The sequence below is a fragment of the Orbicella franksi genome, chromosome 10 (genome assembly GCF_964199315.1).
Source record: "Orbicella franksi chromosome 10, jaOrbFran1.1, whole genome shotgun sequence".
Lineage (NCBI taxonomy): Eukaryota > Metazoa > Cnidaria > Anthozoa > Scleractinia > Merulinidae > Orbicella > Orbicella franksi.
In genome coordinates, this window is record NC_138154.1 from 7,710,111 (window position 1) to 7,734,800 (window position 24,690).

At 41.3% G+C, this 24,690-nt stretch overlaps 2 protein-coding genes and 1 long non-coding RNA gene across 4 annotated transcripts; all 3 read right to left on the reverse strand.

Moving 5' to 3' along the window:
* Positions 1–6,144: 6,144 nt before the first annotated feature.
* LOC145500527 (uncharacterized) lies at positions 6,145–8,023 on the reverse strand. The gene is made up of 2 exons (XR_014051108.1): positions 7,448–8,023; positions 6,145–7,056 (listed from the first exon to the last, which is right to left on the reverse strand). It is a non-coding gene; the product is annotated as an uncharacterized LOC145500527 (long non-coding RNA).
* Positions 8,024–8,197: 174 nt separating this feature from the next.
* LOC145500634 (uncharacterized) lies at positions 8,198–10,083 on the reverse strand. Its single transcript, XM_081480150.1, has one exon. The coding sequence runs from the start codon at positions 8,859–8,861 to the stop codon at positions 8,214–8,216; it is 648 nt and encodes a 215-aa protein (XP_081336276.1). The 5' UTR covers positions 8,862–10,083; the 3' UTR covers positions 8,198–8,213.
* An 11,923-nt stretch (positions 10,084–22,006) lies between these two features.
* LOC145501122 (uncharacterized) lies at positions 22,007–24,307 on the reverse strand. Of its 2 annotated transcripts, XM_081480673.1 has the most exons (3): positions 24,054–24,307; positions 23,627–23,710; positions 22,007–23,454 (listed from the first exon to the last, which is right to left on the reverse strand). In XM_081480673.1, exons 1-3 carry the CDS (start codon positions 24,298–24,300, stop codon positions 23,276–23,278), a joined length of 510 nt encoding a protein of 169 aa, XP_081336799.1. In that variant the 5' UTR covers positions 24,301–24,307; the 3' UTR covers positions 22,007–23,275. The 2 variants fall into 2 exon arrangements, with proteins under 2 accessions (XP_081336799.1, XP_081336800.1); XM_081480674.1 differs by lacking the exon at positions 23,627–23,710.
* Between the last annotated feature and the right edge of the window lie 383 nt (positions 24,308–24,690).

The window sequence follows — 24,690 nt, forward strand, 5'->3', positions numbered from 1 at the left end:
TTGAACGTTCAAGGTGTAAGTCGATTAGTACTTGGCGGCTCCAGTTACTAATTGAAAGTTAATTACTTCCTGTGTGATTATTATATCATTTGTTCCAAAAAAAGTCACTGAGGGAGATTTTTTCGTCAACCTAGGAAACCGAAATCATCACAGTCAATAAAATAAGATTGAAAGAGAATTTTCTGAAAGAAAAGATCAATAACGAGAAAGAACAGATTTGCAAGGTGCGTAGTAGCGCCTGATTCACATCCTTTAACATTAATCATTTCTTTTCTTTTGTTCCTCAGAGAAAAGCGGGCATCGGACGAAAACAAACCTCCAGTAGTTCAACGAGAACGGAGCCTGAAGATCCGGTGAGTTGAGTGAGAACCACTGCTTGATTCTCGTTTAAAACAGTCCATTTCAGATTTTGAATTTGCGTTTGGTAGAAAAATGAGTACATCACTGATTACATGGAGTAAGGACATTAACTTAACTGAGCCGAGAAATCAATTGCGGTTGATCATTTTCGGAAAACATAGAAGCCAAGTGATGTCTTGAACATAGAAATTGCGCTGTTTATTAGGTTATTAGTTTTTGAAACTTTGGCGGAGAAATGATTGAGTGAAGTATTTTCACTAGTGTCGGAGAATTCTGGTTTTGGTGATGAATGGTGAGATATAGTTTTTGATTATATGTTTTTCTTTCAGAGTGAAGTGCGGATTAGACGCGAAGAGCTACAAAACTCAAGCTGGACATCAAACTCAGTACTGGAAGATTCGGTGAGTTGTGTGTTCACACTGTTTCGAAATAAGACGACGTCGAAAGGAAAAGGATTGAGCTAAGCTTTCGCTAGTGGGTCTGATTAAGGCTTCGGTAATGGCTATCAAAGTCTGTTTCAATTTCATCTCTTGTCACAAGAGTTGTAAAAGCTGGGAGCTGCTACTTAAGATACAACGATCTCCGGAGACAAAGCGCTTTCTATTCTTAGCAATAGAATTTAAAGGCACCATTTGCTAAATGCCAAGAACCATGGAAAATAGCACTTCAAATGTTCCTTTGTAAGGAATGTGGGTACATTTTACTGAGCGAGCACTTTGGTCCGGTTGCCATCAGACAGAAAATCTGGACAACTTAGCTTAAAACTGAGCTTGTTGACTGAATGGGCTTGACATGCTCCTTAAGAACCTCTCGTGCAAGAGACAGGGATCACTGAAATAATTTGCTGTGAAATGGTAACCCTGGTTCACATTCGTGCACCACCCCTAACTCCTAACCCTAACCCTAACCCCAATTAGGTTCCTCCTTTAATTTTTTTCGACTTCAAAAAATTTGGGGGGCTAGGTGCAACTTCATCACAAAAATTAAAACGTAAATTTCACGCTTCAGATTTTATATTTTCATAAACCATATATACCGTTTGAAAGGTCTTTTGATGACCTTTCGAATGATGTAATTAGTTTTTTCTACACCATTAAAGTCAATAAATTGTTAAGCAAAAACCAAAAATAGAGGGGGGCAAGGGGACATTTTTTTAAAACTTCGTGAAAATTTTAGTTATCATCATTATGTCACTAGAATTACACAATAAATAGAGCAACACCTTTGCTATCGATTAGTAAGATCAAAATCTTTGTAAAATCTATGTTCTGTAGAAAAATTTGATAAATACAAAGGTATGTCAGAAAAAGACAAATTGAAATTTATAGGGTTTTTTAAATCTTAGGCTAACTTGGCGAAGAAACAACAAGTTTTAAAAACAAATTATCTCAAATGTAGCTATATGATTGTGAATCTGATTCTGAACGAATGGCAGAAACTGAATCAAACTTTAGTTTCTTAAGACTCTTCAAAACCCTCAAATTGCATCAAAAAATATCACAGAAAGGAATACAACTGTTAAATTTTTCTGTCCGTCGCCTTTTTGTTATCAGTTTTCACCTTTTTTATTTCATGGTTTTTGATGCCAATAAAAGGTCTTTCAAATACAACAAGTTGTTTTGAAAATCTTTAAAACTAGTGGATATGACTTACAGTGAAAGTTGTGTGTTTTTTTTAATTCAGCACTTAGATAGTGTGTTTAAACAAACAATCATAAATTACTCCACTTTCATGATTTTACGCTAATTATTTTGCAGGAGATAGAAAGGTCTTTGATACATAACATATATTATTTTCACATTATTTCGTTGAAAACAAAAGGTGCAATTAAGTTGCAAAGTCAGCAAATTGAGTTTTTATGCAAAAAAAAGGTTGTGGATATTTTAGCTTATAAAATGCATAATCTTTAGGGTTAAGACACAAAACTCTGTTAAAATGTAACCTAATAATAGGGCTTTGTGTGTTTCAAGTTTCATTGTGATTGATTAAAATGTAATGATTTCATGACTTTTTCTTTCCAAAAAAATAAAAAAATTTAAAGGGGGGCGAGGTGCTACCTCGTGATTCTGATTTTAAATCTTGTAGTTTTAACATTTTCAAGAGCTTTTTACATCAATGGAAAGGTCTTGACAAGGGTTACAAAATAGTGTAATTACTTTTGACTAACCCTTAAAATCCGAATCAAATTCAGCAAAAGTTCATAGAAGTGAGGGGGGCGAGGTGCACAACTTTTATAGCCTCGTAAAAAATTAAGTTTAAGTTAATAATTAACAAAAATTACACAGTACAAAAAAGGGCCTCGCAATTATCGATTGACGTTTTTACAACGGTCAAAACAGAAATCTCTACATAGAAGGAACATTTTAAAAATGAAAAATAACTGTTTGCAAACAGTTAACTTTGGTTTAAATTCTGGCCAATTCAGAGAAAATTGTAAGCTGTTTTAGCACTGCAGCCTTAAAATACAGGTAATGATCTTTTATTTGCTGAAAATCGCATCAAAATCGGTTAAAATGGGAATTTTTAACAATTTTTTTTTATTTTATACATTTTGGTGCAGCCTACATGAAGCCACTCTTCCTCAAGACTTCAGTGGGTGAGTACACGCTTTTTTGAGCTCCGTTATTTCTGCTTTTTGGCACCCTTAGAGCACTGCGCAGAAACGATACAACTATCAGAAAAGGTGTGTAAGATGCTAGAGCAACTTCTAAGCACATTTTGTTCTGATAAGACGCAATCGCTTTTGCGCAGGCTCAGGTCAAAGTTTAAGGGTGCATTGTTTGACCATTTATGCATGCTGTGGGAACTCGTTACTAGAACTTGAGGTCCCTATGTGTATTAATGATTGTTGATGCTGAGGAACCGTTTGGTGTTAATTTTTTTGAAATCGATTCCTTTGTTTACATAATATGACACCATTTGTGTTGAAACTTCGACAGCTAATAACTTTGCAAGGATTTAATCATTCCTCCAAATTTTTTTTGCGTTACATACCCCTTAATGAAGGCTACATTCTTGGCAAAAACGAAAGGGAATGATTAAATTCTCACAGAGTTATTGGCGTTCAAAGTTTCGCCACAAAATTACCCATGTGTGCATTGCACGCTTGGTTATATGTGGAAACGAGGCTAAACTTTAACCGCTAATAACTCTTAAGGAAAAATAAGTTAGGTTCTGAAATTTGAAGACATTATAGAATACGTCACGAGCGTTCTGCATGTTGGTTTCACTTGTCACTATAATCTCTGCAAGTACTCGAAACCTTATAATGCCTATAACTTAAAGAGAATTTAACCGTTTGACTAGAAACTTAAGGGTTATATTTTTGAAGACTCGACCTTAGATTTGAAGGTTTAGTTGTCGCCCCAAGGGGCAAACTTCAGGCTTAATCTTAGAAAAAGGAGTTAAGTTTTCTTAGAGATAGCAGCAGTTAAAGTTTCGCTTTGTTCTGATGTACATGTCTTATTGTTGAGGCTTTGCTTGACAAACTTTTGTTGCAAGAATTTGTTATGTAGTGCTCGTCATCATCCAGTCAACAATGGAAGGTGAAATACCTGGAACAATGGCTATGCTGAGGTGCGCTTCTAATGGCGACAGGAACGCATTAGAAGAACTGGGTCTGGAAGAGGGTTTCGAATATAATATTCCTGTACGATTTGACCCCAAGGCAACATCGTCTCAAAAACTCGAAGAAGAGATCGATGACCTCGTGTTCTTTGCAGAGGCAGCCAATTGCCTCCACATGGACAAATCAGAAACTGTAGCGCGCAAAGCTATTAGTCATGATCCATTCTTTCTACTGCTTGTACGACCGAATGCCAAAAATCGGCGGGCACTACAGCGGCGAGGATCTCTCTACAGAGATAATAGAGTATGCAAAGAGCCTATGCAAATTGGTTGACATTTTAAGACAGTTCGAGAAATCAAAAGACGAAGCCAGACCACCTTCAGAATGCGATAAAAAACAGGAGTCTGACGAGGACAGTGACCAGACCTCAGTATACGTCCCAGCCGATGAGAGTGAATCATCCACTGATGATGACTCTGATGATGACACTGCAAACAAAAAACCTCGAGCATCGTCTCCGCTTCCCACCTCAAAGAGGCCTAAGCACACTGCCTCTCCTGTCAGCTCACCTTCAGGATCGCCATCGACTCACAAGACTACTAGATCGCATCATAAGAAGAAAGCGTGCCCTCTCTCCAACTGTTCTTTCAACGGGAACGACCTGCGGCGCCATCTTCTCGTTCACGTCAAGAAAGGCGATCTGGCGGAAGAGGCAGTTGACAAACTGCTATCCATCGTACGTGCTGGTGCTGTTAAGCGAGGAAAGAGGCAGGCCAGAAAGGGTAAACAGCCAGTGAAAGGCCGACAAAGGAAGTGGTGCCCAGTGCCTGGGTGTAATCAACTGGTACTAGACATGGCACGCCACGTGGAGAATCCCTCTATGCATGGGCTTGACAGAAGTTCTAAAGCGCACATACGCTACCTCAAGATGGCCACTCTGTACACAGGGTTGGCGGAACTTGAGGACCACTTAGTACCACCACCTCCAGCAATCGTTGAGGTTCTCCCAAAACACCATTCATCACCGGTCCTGGCTCCCGCTGCCCGTGTTCCTCCTCTTCCACACCTTCTGCCATCCCCGATGATGCTACATCTGCTGCCCTCTCTGCCGCGGCCGCAGCATCTGCCTCCACCTCTGCCGCTGCATCTGCCATCCCTTCTGCAACAGCTGAAGCTGACACCGCCAGTACAGTGGATTCCGAGTCAGAATCGGACGACCAATCACATCATTCGTCAGCAAAACCTCTAGAAAAAGGCGAGGATTGCGATGCCACCGCAGCTCAGTACTTTACATCAGCTCATCCATCAACGGCCCGCCATCGGTGGCTTGTACTCTTCTAGGAGTTTCTCTCGCGGCCGACAGCTGGCGACAAAGAGATCAATACGTCTCCAGCATGCATCCCAGATGCGATCACTGCTCGAGACCATCAATCCAAAGGGTGATGACATCCTTTGCCTCCTTGATCACCAAGGTGATGCCGTGTGGAAGCTTTGGGTCAAGCCCCACTTGACCAATGGCACTAAGAAGCCTGGTACCATCATATCGTATTTGACTTCGTATGAGAAGTTTCTTGGTTTCGTCACGCACGAACACTTTAACAAGAGCGCCCCAGCTGTCCACCCTGACTCGATGGCTAGGTTCAACACCCTCAAGAAGGACATCAAGGGCTGGCGTTCATGCGTGGACAGCCAGACCTACCATGTGAAAAACAAGCGCATGGTAGACGAAACCGAGGGACTTCTCACTCTGGAGGAGCTCTCTCAGATCAAGTCCAGCGACGCATACAACGAAGCCCAGAGGCTGCTAATTCAAGCGGGTCGTGGAAAGGAACTTAGTACTAAACAGTTCGTCAATGTCAGGGATTAGACACTGGTACTCGCCCCGGGCCGCTGAATAACGCCACCTTGCACGAGTACACCTCAGGTAAAGTCCAAGATGGTTGCAAAGTCATGCTAGTGGCAAAGCACAAGTGCAGAAAGGATGGACCAGCAATCTGCCCAATGCTACCAGACCAATATAAATTCATGGACATTTATGTCCGCAGAATTCGCCCTGACTTTGCCAAGCATGATGAGGATGCCCTCTTTATCACAACCGACGGAATCGCGTTCTGCGAGGGCACCATTGGTAAAAGGCTTTCCGGCTTCATAGAAACATGTGGCGTAAACCTTGGATCGCGTATGGCCGGACTTGACGAATACTGGCATCAAGGCCGTTAACATTATCCAACGGCTATTGAACATGAAAGAAAAGGCGAAGGAAAAAAAGCGCGCCAGCGTCACCACCACCATCTACATCCAAGGAACAGAGCCCACCAGCGTCACAACGATCAACTACACCCGAGAAACAGAGCCCACCAGCGTCACCACCACCATCTACATCTAAGGCGACAAGACCACCGGCACCACCATCCGTTGAAACCCAGTCACAACCTTCCGCAAAATCATCAAAGCAATCAACCATGATCAGTGGAGTAGTGCCACCATCTCCAACACATAAGATGCTCACCGAAAAACAAAAGGGTCAAATAAGGAGTGCCTTTGGCAAAACGATCGAGGCTTGTGACAAAGTCACCATTACCGACGTACAGAAAACACTGCGACAGATCCCCTCTCTACTTTCTTTCATTTTCAAAAAACAGGGTCAAGCAAGTTGTAAATTATGTTAACTATCTTGCAAAGATAGGAGGTGCAACGTCAACACCGCCTGTGTCTGAAGTACCTAAAGAGGCTAAAGTCTCCAGTTGGCTGGATGACTTTGACGATCCCTCTTCCAGGTCCACAGGACCCAAGCGGACAGAGTGGGACCGTGAGGACACCAAACTCCTCAAAGAAGCCTTCAGAGACTTTTCCAAGCTGCCAGCGACGACAGATATCCGAAAAACCATCAATAACAATCGTCGGCTGAAGGACCTCATGGAACAAGAAGGATGAGCGTGCATTTACAACAAATTGAAGAATCTCTTCAGAAAAAAGAAGTAGGCACGTCGTTCAACTTGACTGGATTGGACTTGCGTTGTGTTTGTTCTGTGTGGTCTGGAAGAGAGAGGGGTTCCAGTTGTCTTAACAGCGGGTGAATCTCTTGATGACACTTGATGGACCACATTGTGTTGAACGTTGCATCTAAACTGGAAAAAAAACCAAAAAAGTTAACATTACATAGTTCAGCCAAGCTGAACTCCTGTAAATATCATTGTAAGTAGAATTGTACAGATCAAAAATCTAAAGTATCTTTATTTATTGTATATAAAATTGTATATAAAATTGTAAATATTTTAATTGCACATAGAATTGTAAATATTGTAAATAGTCCTGACGACAATGAGTCGGGCTGGTGACCCGATGATACCCTCCAGGGACTGAGCAGTTTGTCAGGGATCAAACGCGAGCTGGGGTAGCCAACCCCCGGGGAGTGCCCCACAAACACGCTCAGTCTCTGAGTAGTACTCTTGCCGTTTGATACGGCAAGGGGGGGACTGGGAAACCATCATTACATTTTTCCTCTCACAGTAGTCCTACCTTGTCATGGTTGAGAGGCTTGTGTGCCTTCATGAACCAAAGACCTGTACAGGTCTGAAGGAGAGAGGCCAGACTAAAGGGGCTACATCTTTGTGCACATCTGTTATGACTGCTGTCACGTTTTCTTGCATCTTCTTTGTCTCACTGTGTTCAATTGCAGGCCATTTTCCACTGAAGGGATGATTAACCCCTCCAGCTTTCAGCCAGAGCTCCGTCTCCTAACCTTAGCCGCAAGGTCAGGCTACCCAGGGTGCACCACGAGAAGGTGGAGTTGGCTTTGGTTGTGAGAGGCGATTAGACAGACCGGGGCTTACAAACTGCCCAGAAAGCCTAACGGACTTCCTGTCCGCAAGTTGCGCATCAACACCCTCTTGTACCCCAAAAATAATTAAAAACTTAGACTGTAAAGACACTAGATGTTCCCGTGGGGCACTCCTCGGAGATTGGCTACTCCAACTCGTGTTTGATCCCTGACGGGAGACATAAAGCGCCGAGCCTAATTCTAGAGCAACAATGAGTATTTACAAGGCTATTTTTACAGAAGTTAAAATATATACAATTTTTTGTACAGTGACATTTACAATAAATAAGTCTTAAGTTAACATCTTCTATTTGACAATTCTAGTTACAAAGGTATTTACAAAAATTCAACTTTGTTGAATTGAAACTATTTACAATAATGTGATTTTTTTGGTCTATGTATTTTGTTTTTTTTTGGCTATTTTTCTTACATACACTAATATAAACGTCTATTTACAAAATTTATTTACAAAGAGAATGTATGGGCGTATGACGTACGTATGATGCATATGGTAATGCATGGTGCATGCATGTCTAAAATGAATGCAAACGTCTGTTGGGATGGCAGACGCACTGTTTGGGTGCTGACATCCACCGGCCTGTACTGCGTGACAGGGCAGAACAGGTGGATGTCAAACCAGACACTGACCATCCCCGTGCTGTCTGTCTGTGTCGTTGTGTCCGTCACAGTAACTTGTTGTGGAACTGTCGATGTCGAGGAGTGGGTGGAGTGGGTGGAGGTAGGGCGGGTGGACATGGTACAAGTGGAGGTGGTGAGGGTGGAGGTGGGGTGGGTGGATGTGGGGTGGGTGGATGTGGGGTGGGTGGAGGTGGGGCGGGTGGAGGTGGACGACGGGTGAAATGGAATTGTACCCTGAGTGCCGCTTCCCAGGGAGGGTCTCGTTGAGGGTTTCTTTTTGCCCTTCTTTGCAGGGACCCCTGACAATAGCATATACCTGGCCCTCATGGATTGCCAGGAATGATCAGTTACTTGCTGGGTCTCTGCGAAGATCCACAATTTATTTCCGGTCACAGGGTAGTTAAACTTGTTGGCCTCAAGGAAGGCCTGGAGCGCGCGGTCCTCGGCTGGGGTGTATTTCACACGGCGGCTCATGGTGACTGGCTCAGCTACAAAAAACGTTGAAGGAAACAAAACCTTGCCTTAGTCTCTAATGACGACCTCAAGTTCCAGTAACGAGTGCCCATACTTACAGACATTATAGTTAGGGGTGAAATCAACATTCTATACAGATAGCTACTTTTGCATTCTATAATGTCTGCAGATTCGAAAGCCTCCCTCAATATTATCTTAAAGTTCTAAGCAGTAAAAGTCTGGTATACTTGCAGACTTTAGAGTGAGGGCTGGCACTCACGTGACCCACACAACAAATAACCCTTGTTGCATTCTATCTTTGCTTCAAATTGCAAGTCAAACGGTTCAATCCTCTTCGAGTTATTAGCAGTTAAAGTTTCCCCCCGTTTTTGCGTTGAAACCGCTGAGGGCATGGTACCAACAAACTTGTGTCCGCCATTTTGTATAAAACTTTAACCGCTAATAACTTTGCGAGGATTTTATCATTTGCTACCAAATTTGGCATGCACGTAGCCTATGTCAAGGCCTATCCGACGCTACAGTTGGCTGGCCAAATGGTTAAAACCTCGTAAAGTTATTAAGGTGTAAAGTTTCGACACAAATGACGTCATAACTAATCAACAAAGGAACCAATTTCCACAAAATCAACACCAAATGGTTCCTTACAACATCAACAAGCATGATATAACATCAAAATATCAATAAAAGGTCCTCCAGTTCTAATAACGAGGTCCTTCAACAACATATTGGTCAAGATTGCACCCTTAAACTTTGACCAAAGCCTGCGCAGAGGCAACCGTTTTTTATGGGAAGAAAATGTTCAAGAAAGGTGCCCGAGCACCTTAGACACCTCTTCCGATAGTTGGATTGCCTCTGCCCAGTGTTCTAAGGGTGCCAAACAGCAAAAAAAACGGAGCTCAAAAAGCGTGTACTCACGGTTCGAAGGTCTTGAGAACAGGGACGTCATGTAGTATGCACTGAACTTTCCTTTACAACTGGTTGCTACAAAAAAATTCATAAAAAATTCCCCAATGGGCCGTTTTCTGCGCGGTTTTCACCTATGAGGTCCAGACGACATGGGCAATGCAGCCCGTTTACTTTCTACATCTCACAAGTCTATATTTGAAATCAAAAAAAGGTTTTTTTTTGTAAGTTTTTTTCAAACTTTGCAATTTTTTTTGAAGTTTGAAGGCAAATATCTGACGTAATTTAATAGTTACAAGAACGAGAAAGGTATCATTCAGTAGCCCTTCTGTTAGACAAGAGGCACGCTTAATATCGTTGATGTTGGTCAAATACTCTTGGAGAAATCAAACCTGCAAGTTGGCAGAAAACAATTTTTCTTGAAGTTTGAAGGCAAATATCCCAGGTAATTTAATAGTTAAAAGAATGAGAAAGGTATCATTCGGGAGCCCTTTTGTTAGACAAAAGGCACGCTAAACATTGATGTTGGTCAAATATTCTTGGAGAAATCAAACCTGCAAGTTGACAGAAAACAATTTTTTTTGAAGTTTAAAGGCAAATATCTCAAGTAATTTAACAATTACAAGAATGCAAAAGGTACCATTCACTAGCCCGTTGTTTAGACAAAAGACACAGTAAATTTGTCTGATGTGCATTAAATACTCTTGGAGAAATCAAACCAGCAAGATGGCACAAGATTAACAGTTGCAAGAACGCAAAAGGCAAGATTTCGTAGCCCTCTTGTTACAAAAAAGGCATGCGAAATATCTTTGATATTGGTGAGATACTCTTGGAGAAATCAAACCTGAAATATTCTGAGGGGGAGAGCCCCGACTAAAAAGCCAAGGAAAACTGCAGACAATAAATAAAGTGGCAGATATTTTTATTTCACTCTTCAGTGCCTATTTTTATCAAAAGGGATCTACTTCCGGTTAAGCGGTTAACTTCCGGTAATTGCGTCCTTTATACCTAAAGTTGTGGCATAACTCCACATGGTGTCGTGGTGGCGTAATGGATATTACGTCAAACCTCGACACTAGTTTTCCCGGGTTCAAGACCAACCCGGCGCAATTTTTTTTCCTCACAAAATAACTATTTTTGAAGCGTGTAGCATGTTGCACATGAAAAAAACCCAAAAAATGAGCAAAAAAAAAGATTACAACAAAAACAAACAGAAAATTTCACTACAGGCAATATATAGAATGGCAGACACTTTTATTTCACTGTTCAGAGTGTATTTCCATCAAAAGAGGTTAACTTCCGGTTAAGCGGTTAACTTCCGGGAAGTTACTCATTTATACCTAAAAATTGTACATAAAATTAACTGATGATGAAATTGTACAATGTTAAATGCACATTTTCGTGATCAGTATTCTCGGGTTCGACACCAACCCGGCGAAATTTTTTTTTCCTCACAAAATAACTATTTTTAAAGCGGATAGCAAGTTGCACGTGAAAAAAACCCAAAAAATGAGCAAAAAAAAAAGATAAAATAAAAACAAACAGAAAATTTCACTACAGGCAATATATAGAATGGCAGACACTTTTATTTCACTGTTCAGTGTGTATTTCTATCGAAAGAGGTTAACTTCCGGTTAAGCGGTTAACTTCCGGGAAGTTACTCATTTATACCTAAAAATTGTACATAAAATTAACTAATGATGAAATTGTGCATTGTTAAATGCACATTTTCATCATCAGTATTCCCGGGTTCGACACCAACCAGGCGAAATTTTTTTTTTCCTTAGAAAATAACTATTTTTGGAGCGGGTAGCAAGTTGCACGTGAAAAAAACCCAAAAAATGAGCAAAAAAATAAAATAAAATAAAAACAAACAGAAAATTTCACTACAGGCAATATATAGAATAGCAGACACTTTTATTTCACTGTTCAGTGTGTATTTCTATCAAAAGAGGTTAACTTGTGGTTAAGCCGTTAACTTCCGGGAAGTTACTCATTTATACCTAAAAATTGTACATAAAATTAACGGATGATGAAATTGTGATTTGGTAAATACACAGTTTCATCATCTGTATTCCCGGGTTCGACACCAACCCGGCGCAATTTTGTTTTTTTCCTCGCAAAATAACTATTTTTGAAGCGGGTAGCAAGTTGCACATGAAAAAAAACCAAAAAATGAGCAAAAAATAAAATAAAATAAAAACAAACAGAAAACTTCACTACAGGCAATATATAGAATGGCAGACACTTTTATTTCACTGTTCAGTGTGTATTTCCATCAAAAGAGGTTAACTGCTGGTTAAGCGGTTAACTTCCAGGAAGTTACTCATTTATACCTAAATATTGTACATAAAATTAAGTGACGATGAGATTGTGAAGTGTTAAATCCACATTCTCATCGTCAGTATTCCCGGGTTCGAGACCAACTCGAAGGCAGGGAGTTCGAGCCCTCCTCAGAACATCTATATGAATTTTTTTCCTTTTTTCCTTTTTTTAAGAGTGTCTGTTCTTTCCCACTTGCTAAATTTATGAAAAAAAATATTTTTTTCATTTTTAAAGATTTTGTTTGCGGATGGCCGCCATCTTGGATTTTTGTCCAAAGGGGTTGATAGGCATTTTTGGTCAAAATTTTGAAAGTGTCTAAAAGACTTTCTTTCACTTAGTTTATGGGGAAAATAGTTCTTTTAGCTATAAACTAAGTTAAAGAAAGCCTTTTAGACACTTCTAAAACTTTGCCCAAAATGGCCATACAAACCCTTTGGAAAAAATCCAAGATGGCGGCCATTCGCAAAACAGTTTTTCAAGGCAGATATCTTCTAACCTTTTTAACTAGAAAGAAAAGCAAATACATAGTTAAATAGCCAACTGATCAGAGAACAGGTACGCAGAAAATGTTTAACATCCATTAAATATTGTCCGAGTAAAATCACTTTAAAAATGGTAGAAAAATAAAAGTCAAAATATGGGTGTGAAAAATCAAAAAATTTAACACCCTTTCTCACGGAAAAAAAAACTATCACATCTTAAGCAGCATCCCACACTGAACATTTCCTGAAATTTTCAAGCAATTCGCCCACAATCTGACAAATCTAAAACAAATAATCCTGTATGCAAATTTTATGCAAATGAGCTAAGGGGGCCAGGAACACTTTAAGAGGGCGAGGTGCGACCAAGGCGGCAAGGTGCAACCGGAAGGGGGGCAACGTGCAATCCTCAGGGGGCGAGGTTCACCAAAGGGGGCAAGGCGCAACCAGAAGGAGCGCGGGATGCGACCAAGGGGGCGAGGTGCAAATTTTGGGGGGGCCAGGAACTACTGAGGGGGGCGAATCTACATAGGAATAACCCTAACCCTAACCCCGAACCCTAACCCTAAAACCCTAAACCCTAACCCAGGTGCTATTCCAGCTGGAGTTCCAGGTGGAGGCATTCGCGTGAGTAAATCTAATATCGGTGGTATGCTTGCACAATTTGAAGAGTTTTTTTAGGCGATTCCCAATCCGGTTCCATAGAGACTGGCTCGCACTTTGCTGACATCCAAAGCAATAAATGCTACACTGTGTATCCCTGAGAACAAAGCATGGAGCGGTGGCTATTTTTTCTTTGCATGACATTTGTCCGTGTGGATGCCAACACGGAGAGATCGGCTGACGGAAAGGTGTGGCATTATACCCCCGAGTCACAAACAACGCATTGGCTCTTTCCCTCTGACATAGCGACCGACCTAGTTTTGGACACTGGTTGCGTTCTATTCCAATGCAAAAAGAACGACTCCCTCGTGATCACGTTTGACCCATTCTCTATAGCGACTGATGCACTTGACATTATGGCATTAGTTTGATGTGAATTGGGATGCCATGCTCGCTTGGAAGAGATGGCATTTGATGGCCGATGCAAGGTGATTAAACCACCCAGCTGTGTTTGATTCATTCCAAAATTTAAACGTATCACACTTTCTAGAAACTGGAGAATTTGTAGGCAGCTCTCCAGTTTCCAATGTCGGAGATGCACTCAGCATCGAGCAAAGCCACGGGGACGTCCCTTACATTATCACCACCAGATGTTGAATTCCTCAACGAGGCAGTCTTGTACTCCGCCACGCAAGATGGGTTGGTCAGCGTCCTGCAATCGTTGGACTTACAATGTGATTGGACATCACCTGTAGGAAAGGGTACCTTTTCCACTTGTGTAAAGGCTCTGAAGGGGGGACCATCCAGTGTGTGGTTAAAATACCGCGGTTTATCAATTATGACTACTTTGACAGGGAGTTGACCGCGATGTTGCAGTGCAATCGCCATAGACATCACAATGTCGTGAGGTTGTGGTATGTATCCATGCCACCTCCAGGTGCCGTTGTGTTGCCTAGGCTTGTTATGCCCCTCATCGATGGAGTCATGCTGGGAAGTTGGTTGACCGACAACATACCAGATTTTGAAATGCAAGTGTACGTGTAGCATCTCAAGTAGTGGAGGGAGTTCGTCATTTACAAGACGTAGTCAGAATCATTCACGGGGACCTGTCAATGAAAAACATCTTGATTGACAGGAAACACGATCATCTTGTCACCTTGATCGACTTTGGAAGTGCCCGTCCGGTAGCCACTGGAAAAACCCAAAGACTCGTACATGGACACTATTGCTTTCCCCTCCTGAGGCTCTGTGTGACTAGTTATGCGATCGAGCCTGGCAGAGACTCATGTTGTGGGTGTCCTTTTGATCTGCATCGATCGTGCCAACATGAAAGGATTGATGGGATGTCCTTTACCCTTTCAACATGGAAAAGACCCAGAAGATGTCTGTGCCATTGCCCATCTGGTCACATTCTGGGGCCAGTCCAGATTGTTTCCTTATTCGAAGACGTTTCTACAGAAAGCAGGTGACCGAATAGAAACGATTGGCGGCTCTTTGAGCGTCGCCATTACTGGTAAGGTCGGTGTTGCGGGGGTACGTCTGGCCGACCCAATAATTTCTTGACGTCAGTCACTGGCGGAAACATTATGTCATTTAAATGCATGATGATTGGTCAATAAAATTTTAAATAGACTGTACATGTCAGTGGCTTTAGTTTTTATCGATAGGTCGAAAAGAGTCTATCGAAAAAAAGAGAACACTGACATGAGGGTCATTCACGGATCACCTCCACTGTACTGCAAAGAGATGGTGAAATTAAAAATCAACAATGCACGTATTCAACAGGCCCTGGAGAGCGGCTTCTCCGTGGCCGTCGAATCTCATTATGACAGCTCTAGGGATGCCTGCGTCTATGCAGTGTATACCCCTTATGGAAGTGAGAAATCATACATGATGTTGACCGGGACCGACGTGCCACGTCGCATCTCTAATATGTGCCATGTTGTTATAGATGAACACTTGATGAACAGAGAAGCGTGTAGTCCGAGCAAGCTTTTGGGACAATTTTTTATTGACCCAGCTAGAGTTGCATCATATGCCGAGAAATACGGCATCGAGTCATACGACTATGCAAACAGGGCCATGAACAATGTTGCCTCTTTACCAGTAGGATATGTAGATGCCCCTTAAGAGACTATGTGCCCAACTATGTTCGATCGTTTCCAGCTAAAGGCTGCTGCAGTTTTTAGTTACGACATTCCCACACCTCAGATAGGACAGGGAGGTGCCGAGGCAGCAATTCTCACAGGTGATATGGCACATATTTGGCACTGGACACGCATGGCAAAGATGCCATCACAAGAAAGTATGGAAAACATGTTTTGCCAGTGCATCGGTGCTAAAGAAGAGGAATCTTTTGAGAAGCGCATTGCAAACTCCATGAAACGCATTCGAGACTTGCCTTTATTTTACGTGACTGACGTAATGAAGGAGGGGTATGACTTCACCAAGGCGACACGCTTTGCCATTTTGGCGATGAAAAGTGTCCCGTGCATATTGGACGATGCAATCGTGAGGCAGATCAACTTGGCCAGGTACGGGGTGTACGAGTTTAACGAAAAGCCCATTGTACCTGGTTCGATTTTCCACTCTGTCAGCGATCAACATCGGGACGGGTTAGTGGAAGGTCAAGTTGAAAAAATTCAACAATTAGTCGAAGGAAATGGCCAATACTTAAACAATGCACTAAAAATTGCCCGAGAGTTGAAGCAAAAGTTTGCCAATAGTGTCAGTTATCATCGGCATCTTGCATGCAGTCAATGTGGTCAAGACATCACTGCCCAGTTCTCGATCAGGCAAGAGGTGACCGACTCCAACCTTTCTCACTGCCAAGCTGGTATTTGAAATGTGGGTAGATTTACCATTCAAACGAAGGCCGTTCTTCCCACTTTCAGTCTCGATTGCTGTCGCCAAGTCCGTCGCTTTTGTCGGGGTCTGCCTTGGTACGAAAAGGAGGGCGAAAGAATTGGCATCTTTACGGAAGCCGAGGTCAATCAAATCTTTGAACGCCCTTGTATAATTGCCGACAGTCTTCAACCCATGATGTGCCCAGATATCGCGAACCAACGGGCAAAGTACGTGTCTGTGTCTGTCTATATCTTGGTGCCATTTGATCGTCAGGCTACCTTGGAGCGTCTGAAGTTGGATGGTGTGCAGGATCTAGTCTCACTTGTTGAAAGTGTACAATGTCGTCGAGTGTATTGTGCCCATATACTCCAGTACTGAGGGGTTGATCGAGTACTGCTTTGAAGCAGTGGCTTTTCGCGGTAAGCAAACGTTGTCAGTGCAGGCGTATGGAACAACTCCAGTGGGTTGTATTCCGTTATTTGACCCTTCCACAACAACTAAAAGGCTGTCTACCGAGATCCTTCAAGAAAACGGTCAAGCAAAGTTCCATGGGTACGAGCACACCTTGGATTATAAGAGCAAACGGTCCCTTAAAACGCAGGGAACGATGTTTAGCACCACAAACTTTAAGCAATACAAGAAGGGAGAGGAAGAAGTCGTCGTTCCTAAGGGAGGGCTGGACAACTGGTCAAAGTTCGGTTACACTCTCGGAGTCATGGTGGCCAATTTGGTAAGATGTGCCAAATACGGAGATGACTTGCTGATGCCTCCCTTGCACCTGCAATTCAAAGTCATTACCGACACAAAGGAAAAAACGAGAAAGACCAGACAACATTCGCAAAAAGGAAAAAGGAGAAGGGAAGATTCGCGTACGGAAGGCGTGAATGAAATGAAGGATGAGTTGAATAAGTTGCAGTCTGCATTGGAAGAGGAAAAGCAATGTATGGGTGAATTGTCAGACAAACTGAACCTTGCTCAAATCAACTTAGAGTATCACAAACTGATAGAGGCTGATTTTAAGCAAGAAATTGAAAGACGTTCTAGCGAAAAAGAAAAAGCAATCCTGCAGTACAATAATCTTAATACTGCCAAAGATGAGGAAATAGGCAAACTGGAATCGTGCATCACTTCCCTGACTGCAATTAAAAGAAATGATCGAGAAAAAATCAAAACGACCAAAGTCCACTCGTGAGATAGCCAAAAAATGCCAAAGTGGACCAGATGTTACATGGGTGGAGGAATGGGGAGCATTGATCCTTGCAGTTTAGGAAACATTTAGTTGAGGCAATATCCAAAAAATACTTCACGTCCTTACTTTGTTCCAAAGATCAAACACTAGATATACATGTGAAATAAATCATGCCAATCTCTCGAGACTCATATTCATTTTATTTCAATGAATGACAAACGAGCTTCGGTCATTACAACGCAGAAAAAAAAGCCACGCAATAACTCGAGGCAAATTGTATCTTATTTAATAAGAACGCATATGTAGTAGAGCTGCAAGTCATATAAAACATAACGAGGCTCATCCATGACCTTCATGTGATTCCACAACAATATAATGCAACGAGGTGTAAATAAATACTAAAACTGAAACATGTTTTAATCTAACTTGATAATTTGTTCAAAGGTGTTTTCATCATCATTTATCAAAATCTCTTCAGTAACCACCCGGTTCTCGTCATCTTCAAAGTCAGGCAAAGGTCTTAGCATGTTCACTATATCAGTCACGCGTTGCATAGCTTCTTCCAAGGGTCCCTCTATACAGTTATTTTTCTCCTGGTAGTAAGTTCTTTCACCAAACTTCTTGTAGTAGCGTCAATCACGAAGAAATGATGGCATCTTAGCCACAAGTTCAAGAACGTGTGGTATGCAAGCGATTCCGGTCGTACAAAAAAATCTCTCGTAGCACTTTTTGTACAATGGTTCCTTTTCGTGGTCTGGATGAATCAACCGAAGCGGTCTAAATAGGATCTTGCGATGTTTGGTGATGGCGGCTTTCATGTGCTTTTTCAATGGCGGCGTGGACATGGTGTAATGTACAAAATAAGAACTGTTCTGCCCTTTGACTGGGACACTTTCCAAACGGTCTCACATACTCGACAAAAAGCTTTGAATCTTCTCAAGACCAATTGCTGCATTCTCGTGGTTGGGATAGAAGAGTTGGAATTTCAGGCTGTTTGCTAAGAGAAGGTGCAGGAGTGGGCGCGATATTTGGCAAGACTTGTTGCTTGATCAATTGTCCTTTCCCAGAGAAAGAGTCTGCATCCATTCGGGTTCTGGATACATTTCCATGTTCAACGTCAGCAAGTGCGCTTTTGTCGGTTCCAGGATCAAGGTCAATGTCAGATCCAGTCTTGTGACTGGCATTTCCCTCTTCATATCTCATTTTGTCCAAGTCTCCCTCACATTGCAATACAGTGTGAGCTCACGCCCCGATCGCCATAAGATTTTCTCTCATGTACCAGATGGTGGTCGTCTGTTCTGAATGGCACAACTTCCGCACATTGCTGTCGTCGATGAGAGGGTGCCCGGTTCTGATTCGTTGCTTTTTATTTGCCTCTTCCACCATGGTGACAATGCACTTACAGGAGTCTGTGCACAAGACACGAAGGTCTGGTCTGATACCCGTTCAGTTCCATAGATGCGTCACGCGGGTTCCAATGGAGCCTTGTGCAAATGGCTTCCCTTCTATCGTAACAAACAAGTGGTGTTCGTCCGACGATTCTACAACCATCAGGCGAATGTTCCGAATGTACACGCTGACAAATTCGTGCAACAGTTCGTCCATGGTAACGATGGCCAGCCCATCAATTTGCCGTTTGTGTCTTGGGACCAACATCACAAAGCACCGAAGAAACCCCGAATCCCGGCTTACTTGCCTGAAATGCTCAATGGTAGCCGTCTCTGGCGGCCTCGGATGAGTACCGCACGAGACTGCTAGCCACGCAATGAGATCATCTCGAGCTCTCACAAATTGAAAGAGTCCTTCACATTTAGCCGTATTAAAGAACAGAGACTCTGCCTCTAATCACAGGCGATTCCAGGAAGGCTTGAAGTCTTCCTTTGTCAATTGTCGCTCGCATTCTTTCAAGTAGTGCTCGTTCTGTTTAACAGCCCGTTCTTTAGTTATGGTCCCCCGCCATCCACTGATGGCGTCGAGAATGTCACAGAATATCTTGCACTTATCTTCAGAAAGAGATGGATCACTCTCGGTGGACTGGCGATGCCTCTGACGCTTGACGACAAATTTTAAAAATTTACTAAGACTGCCCAGATAGAAAATGAGCGTTCCGGCTGCAACGGAAGGGTCCTTGAGGTGCGGAGTGATCCACGTGTTCCATACAGCCCGCCCTTCATCTGCTGCCAGTGGCTGAATGTCTTTATCCCCTGGGTCGATGTCCGAGAATTTTCCTCACTTTATTTGCATGCTGAAGCCAGATACGTTCAGCTTTTTGGCTGGCATCGACTGTTCCCAGGTGGAGGTAAAAGTCCACCACACGTGAATGACAATCTGTGTTGATGTGCCGAGTCTCGAAAAAAGCTTTAGCTCCTGGCAGTTCATAATCATCGTCATCATCATCATCATCAGGCTCAGTATCATCTTCCTCTATTTTAGTTGCTGACATGGTAGACTTAGAGGGCATCCGGTTGGGTTGGTAGATCTCTGCATTCTTTTGAAATTTGTTCAAAGTTTGCGAATTTCGTATACCGTGACTCTGCTTCAGATGGTTGCGCAGATAGCACGTGAGAAAGTTAGTCCTTGATCGAGCACCACCTATACAATAACTGGTTCTTACCTTTTCGCGTTTTCCCCTTGTCAATGAACTGCACGAGGGTGTTGATTTGCTGTGAATCGACCTCATTGTGGTGCTTTTTGGACTGCAAATGGCGTCTCAGATCACCTCCAAGGTAGTCACAACCTTTCAGCGGACAGCGACATCTCTTGTGGTGCGTGCTACAAAACATTGTCCTCGTACTAAACAAACAGGCTTTCTGGTACTTATGTGGTTTATTAAAGTGTCTAGTGACGTGTCACGTTACGTGTTGTTCCATCACTAAATACGTCAATCGTGAAATGTAAGATGGAGGCCATTTCATTGAATCAGAGACATGACAGCTTTAGCGTCTCTCTTTGTCGATTGATGTAACGATAACAAAGACTTGGCGGCATCGAAGTCTTCCTTGGTTAATTGGCACTCGCATTCTCTTATGTAGTTATTGTTCTGTTTACCAGCCCATTGTCTAATGTCGTCGTTATTGTCATCATTACCATCATCGTCATCATCAATGTCATTATCAAGCTTGATATTGCTGGTCACAACAGTAGGTACTGACGAGCTGTTTTTAGAGCACAACTTATTGGGTCGATAAATCTCTGCAGTCTCTAGAAGGGTTTTCAAAGCTTCCCATTCCTGTATTTTATGTCTATGCAGTAGATGCGAACGCAAATAGCAGGTGACGAAGGTACAGCCCTCAATCGGGCACACTCTGTAAAAATGGGGGTTCCTTTTTGTTCGCATGCCCCTCTCGTCGACAACCTTCATGAGGATATCAATATCTCGTGGATCGACCTTAACGTGATTCTTTTTAGATCGTAAATGGTGTTTGAAATGGCACGTGAGAACATTGCAGTCCTTGATTGGGCAAGGCTTGTACGATAACCATGTCTTTCCTTTCCCTATCTTCCTCTTGTTGGCGGACTGCACGAGGGTATCAGTTTGTTGTGAGTCAATCTCATTGTTGTGCTCTTTGGATCGCAAGTGGCGTCTTAGACTAGACCCGTAGAAGTCGCAGCCTTTCAATGGGCAGTGACCAAGCTCAAGGTGCGAACTAGAAGACATCGCGCTTCTACTAAACAAGGGGCCTCTAGCTTTTTATAAAAGTTTTCAGCGACGTAAATATGGCACCTGTTGCAGGTAAAATTGAATTTTAGCAAAATCAGAGACATGGTGGCTTAGAGTCTTCTTTTGTCCTTGACTTTAGAAATCAAACAATGACTGTGCATAACTTGGAGCTTTACAATAGTAACATCGTCACACGAGCCAGAATGAGTAAAGTGCGTTGATGTTAAGCATATAGTCTGGTACATCAAGTCAACAGATACTATTACTACTACTTTTGTTACTATTATTATTACTACTACTATTACTACTACTATTACTACTACGACTACTAATATTAATAATACTAATAATAATTATAATAATAAAATGATAATAATAATAATAATAATAATAATAAAAAGGATTCACTACTATAGCGTCAGGTTAATAGTTTTACGAGTTAACTATTTTGGCATAATGCGATGCCCGGTGTCTGATGTCTTGACTTGTTACTCGATGGCACTTTTATGTAGGCCCTCAACAACAAAAAATAAACAGCCTGACATATAGAAGAGTATTGCTTCATTAACTTCCTTTTGTTTGAACTCTGGTATACAGATAAATTTATACTGGTTGTCTATTGTACTATAAATATGTCATCATCGCTACACGACATCCCTTCTATTCTTTACTGTGGTATTGGTGAATCGACTAGAGAATCAAGGGAACAACTCCTTCGATCAGAGACTTTAGAGGCTGCTTTAACCAGGTTGATCACTACCACGGGGATCATTCATACAGTGGCCTACAGAGAACACTTTGCAAATCGCCAATACTATATCATAAATTACTCCTCTTGCTGGGTCGAGAGTAATTTTGTCGGTGGATTCAGAAATAGTTTTGTCGTGGGAACCAAAATAGTTTTGTCAGTGGGCTAAGATTTCTTTTCTCGATATGTTGAGAGGTATCAGGATCGCTACAGATTGAAACAGTTGTTCATGTCGTGTTACAATATCGAACAATAATAAATGTAACCACCCAAAACTGTTTTAATTTGACCACCACATTATTTACTGTTGCTAAATAGTGTTATTAAACGATTTTGGGCTTCACCCACTTTGGCCTATTTATCAGGTGATGCCTTAATTGATGTCTTACAATTTACAATTTTAATATTTACCTTGTTTTAATCTTATGTACATACCTAATGCTACAATAAAACATTATGTTAGCCTAGTGCAACAAAAGTATATTTTATACTGGCAACATGTCATGCAAAATTCCAAAAACTAGAATTGTTCAACACTTTTAATTCAGAACGAATGTACACCGTCCTCTTATTTAGGTTTAACAAGCAAGTAAAGGAAGAGAAAAGAACTACTGCAATTTAGGATAGACAATCACAAACTGAGGATTGAAACTGGTAGATATGATCAAATTCTAAGGTTTAACAGACTCTGCCCTATTTGTGAATCTAATCTAATTGAAGACGAATCTCACTTTCTCACATATTGCAAAAATACTGCATTCTAAGAGATGAATTTTATAGAAAAATAGGACATATTGTTCCGACTTTTCAACAATTATCTTCATTTGCAAGCCATCGGCAAACTCAGTATGACTTTTACAAATCATTATATTAATATTTGCAAAATTCAGTTCATCTTCCTGTGATCTATGCAATATTCCTCTCACATATCAAATCCAAGTAATTTGATTGCTATATTAGAACCTTATTATATTTTCATGAAAAAAATTACTGTTTTAGTTTTAGTTTTCAAAAGCTTTTGCATCACTACGTATTTACGGTCATACAAATAAAGCTAGCTGCTATTGTTACAGAACTAATGGCACAAATAATGGTTATTGTCTACGTGCTTTGAAATGTTCAGGAAATTATTAATTTGTGAACGATCAATTAATTAATCTATTTAGATTTTTCAACTTTGAGAAGAGGAGACTAAAAAACTAATTGCAACAAATGATTTCACCTGATACCGAATTCATTTTCTCTAGCAGTACTAAGAGAGAAAGCAGCAATATACCTGGACCAAATTTGTTTTAAGAATCTAGTTGCTTTTGACGCTGCAAATTGCAAAACGAGGTGAAAAATTTACAATAACTCATAAAATTTTTCTGATTCATGTAAAATAATGATCCTTTTGTGTACTGTAAGCATGAATTAGCTTGCTCGGCTGCCTGGCTGTTCAAGTTGTACCACTGAGGAAATCGCGAGAGGTTGTACACCTCAGGGCAACCTAACAAGAGGAAACAGAAACAGCTCCATTCAATTACACAATCTCTAAGCCAGTGTTTGAGAAGCTCAGTGGAATTTTGTCTCTAATAGAATTTTAAAATCTTTGATGAAACCATCTATGATGTTCAGTTGAAACAGATACCCAAAACACCGAGGAATCTTTCGCTTTCTTCATTTAAATTGTAACATCATGATATCAAATGCAGTAATTATATTTAGGTAAGGTTTACCTGTGTAATCACGCCAGTGCAAACAATCCACAAGGAACTGAGTCTTGAAGAAAACAGGATCCCGATTCAGGGAATAAGAATGCAAATTGCAAGCATTGTCATACACAATCAGAAGGGGTGCTGAACAATATGAAATTTGCTATTATTTAGTAGTTAACAATGTCTCTTTGTACAACATATTATGTAGCAGATTTATTTTTACCATGGACAGTCTATAACACATAATAGGGAACTATCTAGTTTATACAAAACACCATTTAGGCCACAAGTTCATGAGAATAATGATGGATACCTTTAGAGAAACATGTTCTAAAGACGGTAAATGGGATGTTGGGAGATTCATTGCAAAGCATCATGTTAAATCCATATGTTATACCTAAGGAGCAGAGAAAGGAGACAAGATAGAAATTGTTCAGAAGACCGTGTAACCAAAAATTGCCTAGATAATGGTTTGTAAAAGAAAACCATGTGACAGACTGCCTTTACCACATATAGTATTGAGGGATTATTGCACAGATAGGAACTGTTCAACAATTCCATAACCACAAGAAAATGCATATTTTGACACGCTATATTAGTCTATTAACAAACATTTTTCTTCCCATTAGAATTAATTCTAATGATAAAACTGTCCACCAATAGATGAATACTGGCACTTCTGACTGTGAATATGAATAAAATTGCTACAAAGATTTCACATGAGGTAAATTATGTCCTACCATGTTGACAATGTAGCAGGAAAATCCCAGGAAGAAGCGATGGATGTCTACTACTCCTTTTCGTACAAATGTTTGGGGAAACTTCTTCAAAGGAATAATCACCACGACTTCTCACAATTGGCAATGCAGGGAAGTATTCAAGATCATGAGCCTGGCTTGTATTTTGTGACACATCATCAGTTGACACTGCTGATATCAAAAGCTGTTCTACAGATTCCAAGGGTTCAAGAACACTTCCAGAGGACATTGCTGATGCTCTGCCTCTACAAACAGGATGGACCCTGAGCAAGCCAAGAAGCAATGTAAGATTTTCACAGAAGGTAAAGAATACCTGACGGTACGGTTCTCACTTGGGGAAAGAAGTGGGCACAAAGCCGATCCTGCCCAAGTTGCGGTAGACATGTGAAATGCCAAAAATGAGTGTAATGAACGTCTGTTCACTAGAGCAGAGTGGATGACGAAAACCCAAGTCCAGAGCTTTATCTCACGACTAGCAGCATGACTAGCACCTTTCATCTGCCTGTAAATGTAGCTCAGGTCCATCCATCCATCCATCCCTCTGTCTGTTTGTCTGTCCATCTGTTTGTCCATGCTTATTTAAAGCAACCCACTAAAACAACTTTTTCTACATCTTAAT

Bases quoted from the DNA above. Each gene is read 5' to 3' on its own strand.
- LOC145500634 (XM_081480150.1), bottom strand. From the start codon at position 8,861: ATGAGCCGCCGTGTGAAATACACCCCAGCCGAGGACCGCGCGCTCCAG.
- LOC145501122 (XM_081480673.1), bottom strand. From the start codon at position 24,300: ATGTCCTCTGGAAGTGTTCTTGAACCCTTGGAATCTGTAGAACAGCTT. The intron at 23,711-24,053 runs GTAGGACATAAT...TCTGCTCCTTAG, and splicing joins CCTGCTACATTGTCAACATG to GTATAACATATGGATTTAAC. The intron at 23,455-23,626 runs GTATCCATCATT...CATATTGTTCAG, and splicing joins TAGAACATGTTTCTCTAAAG to CACCCCTTCTGATTGTGTAT.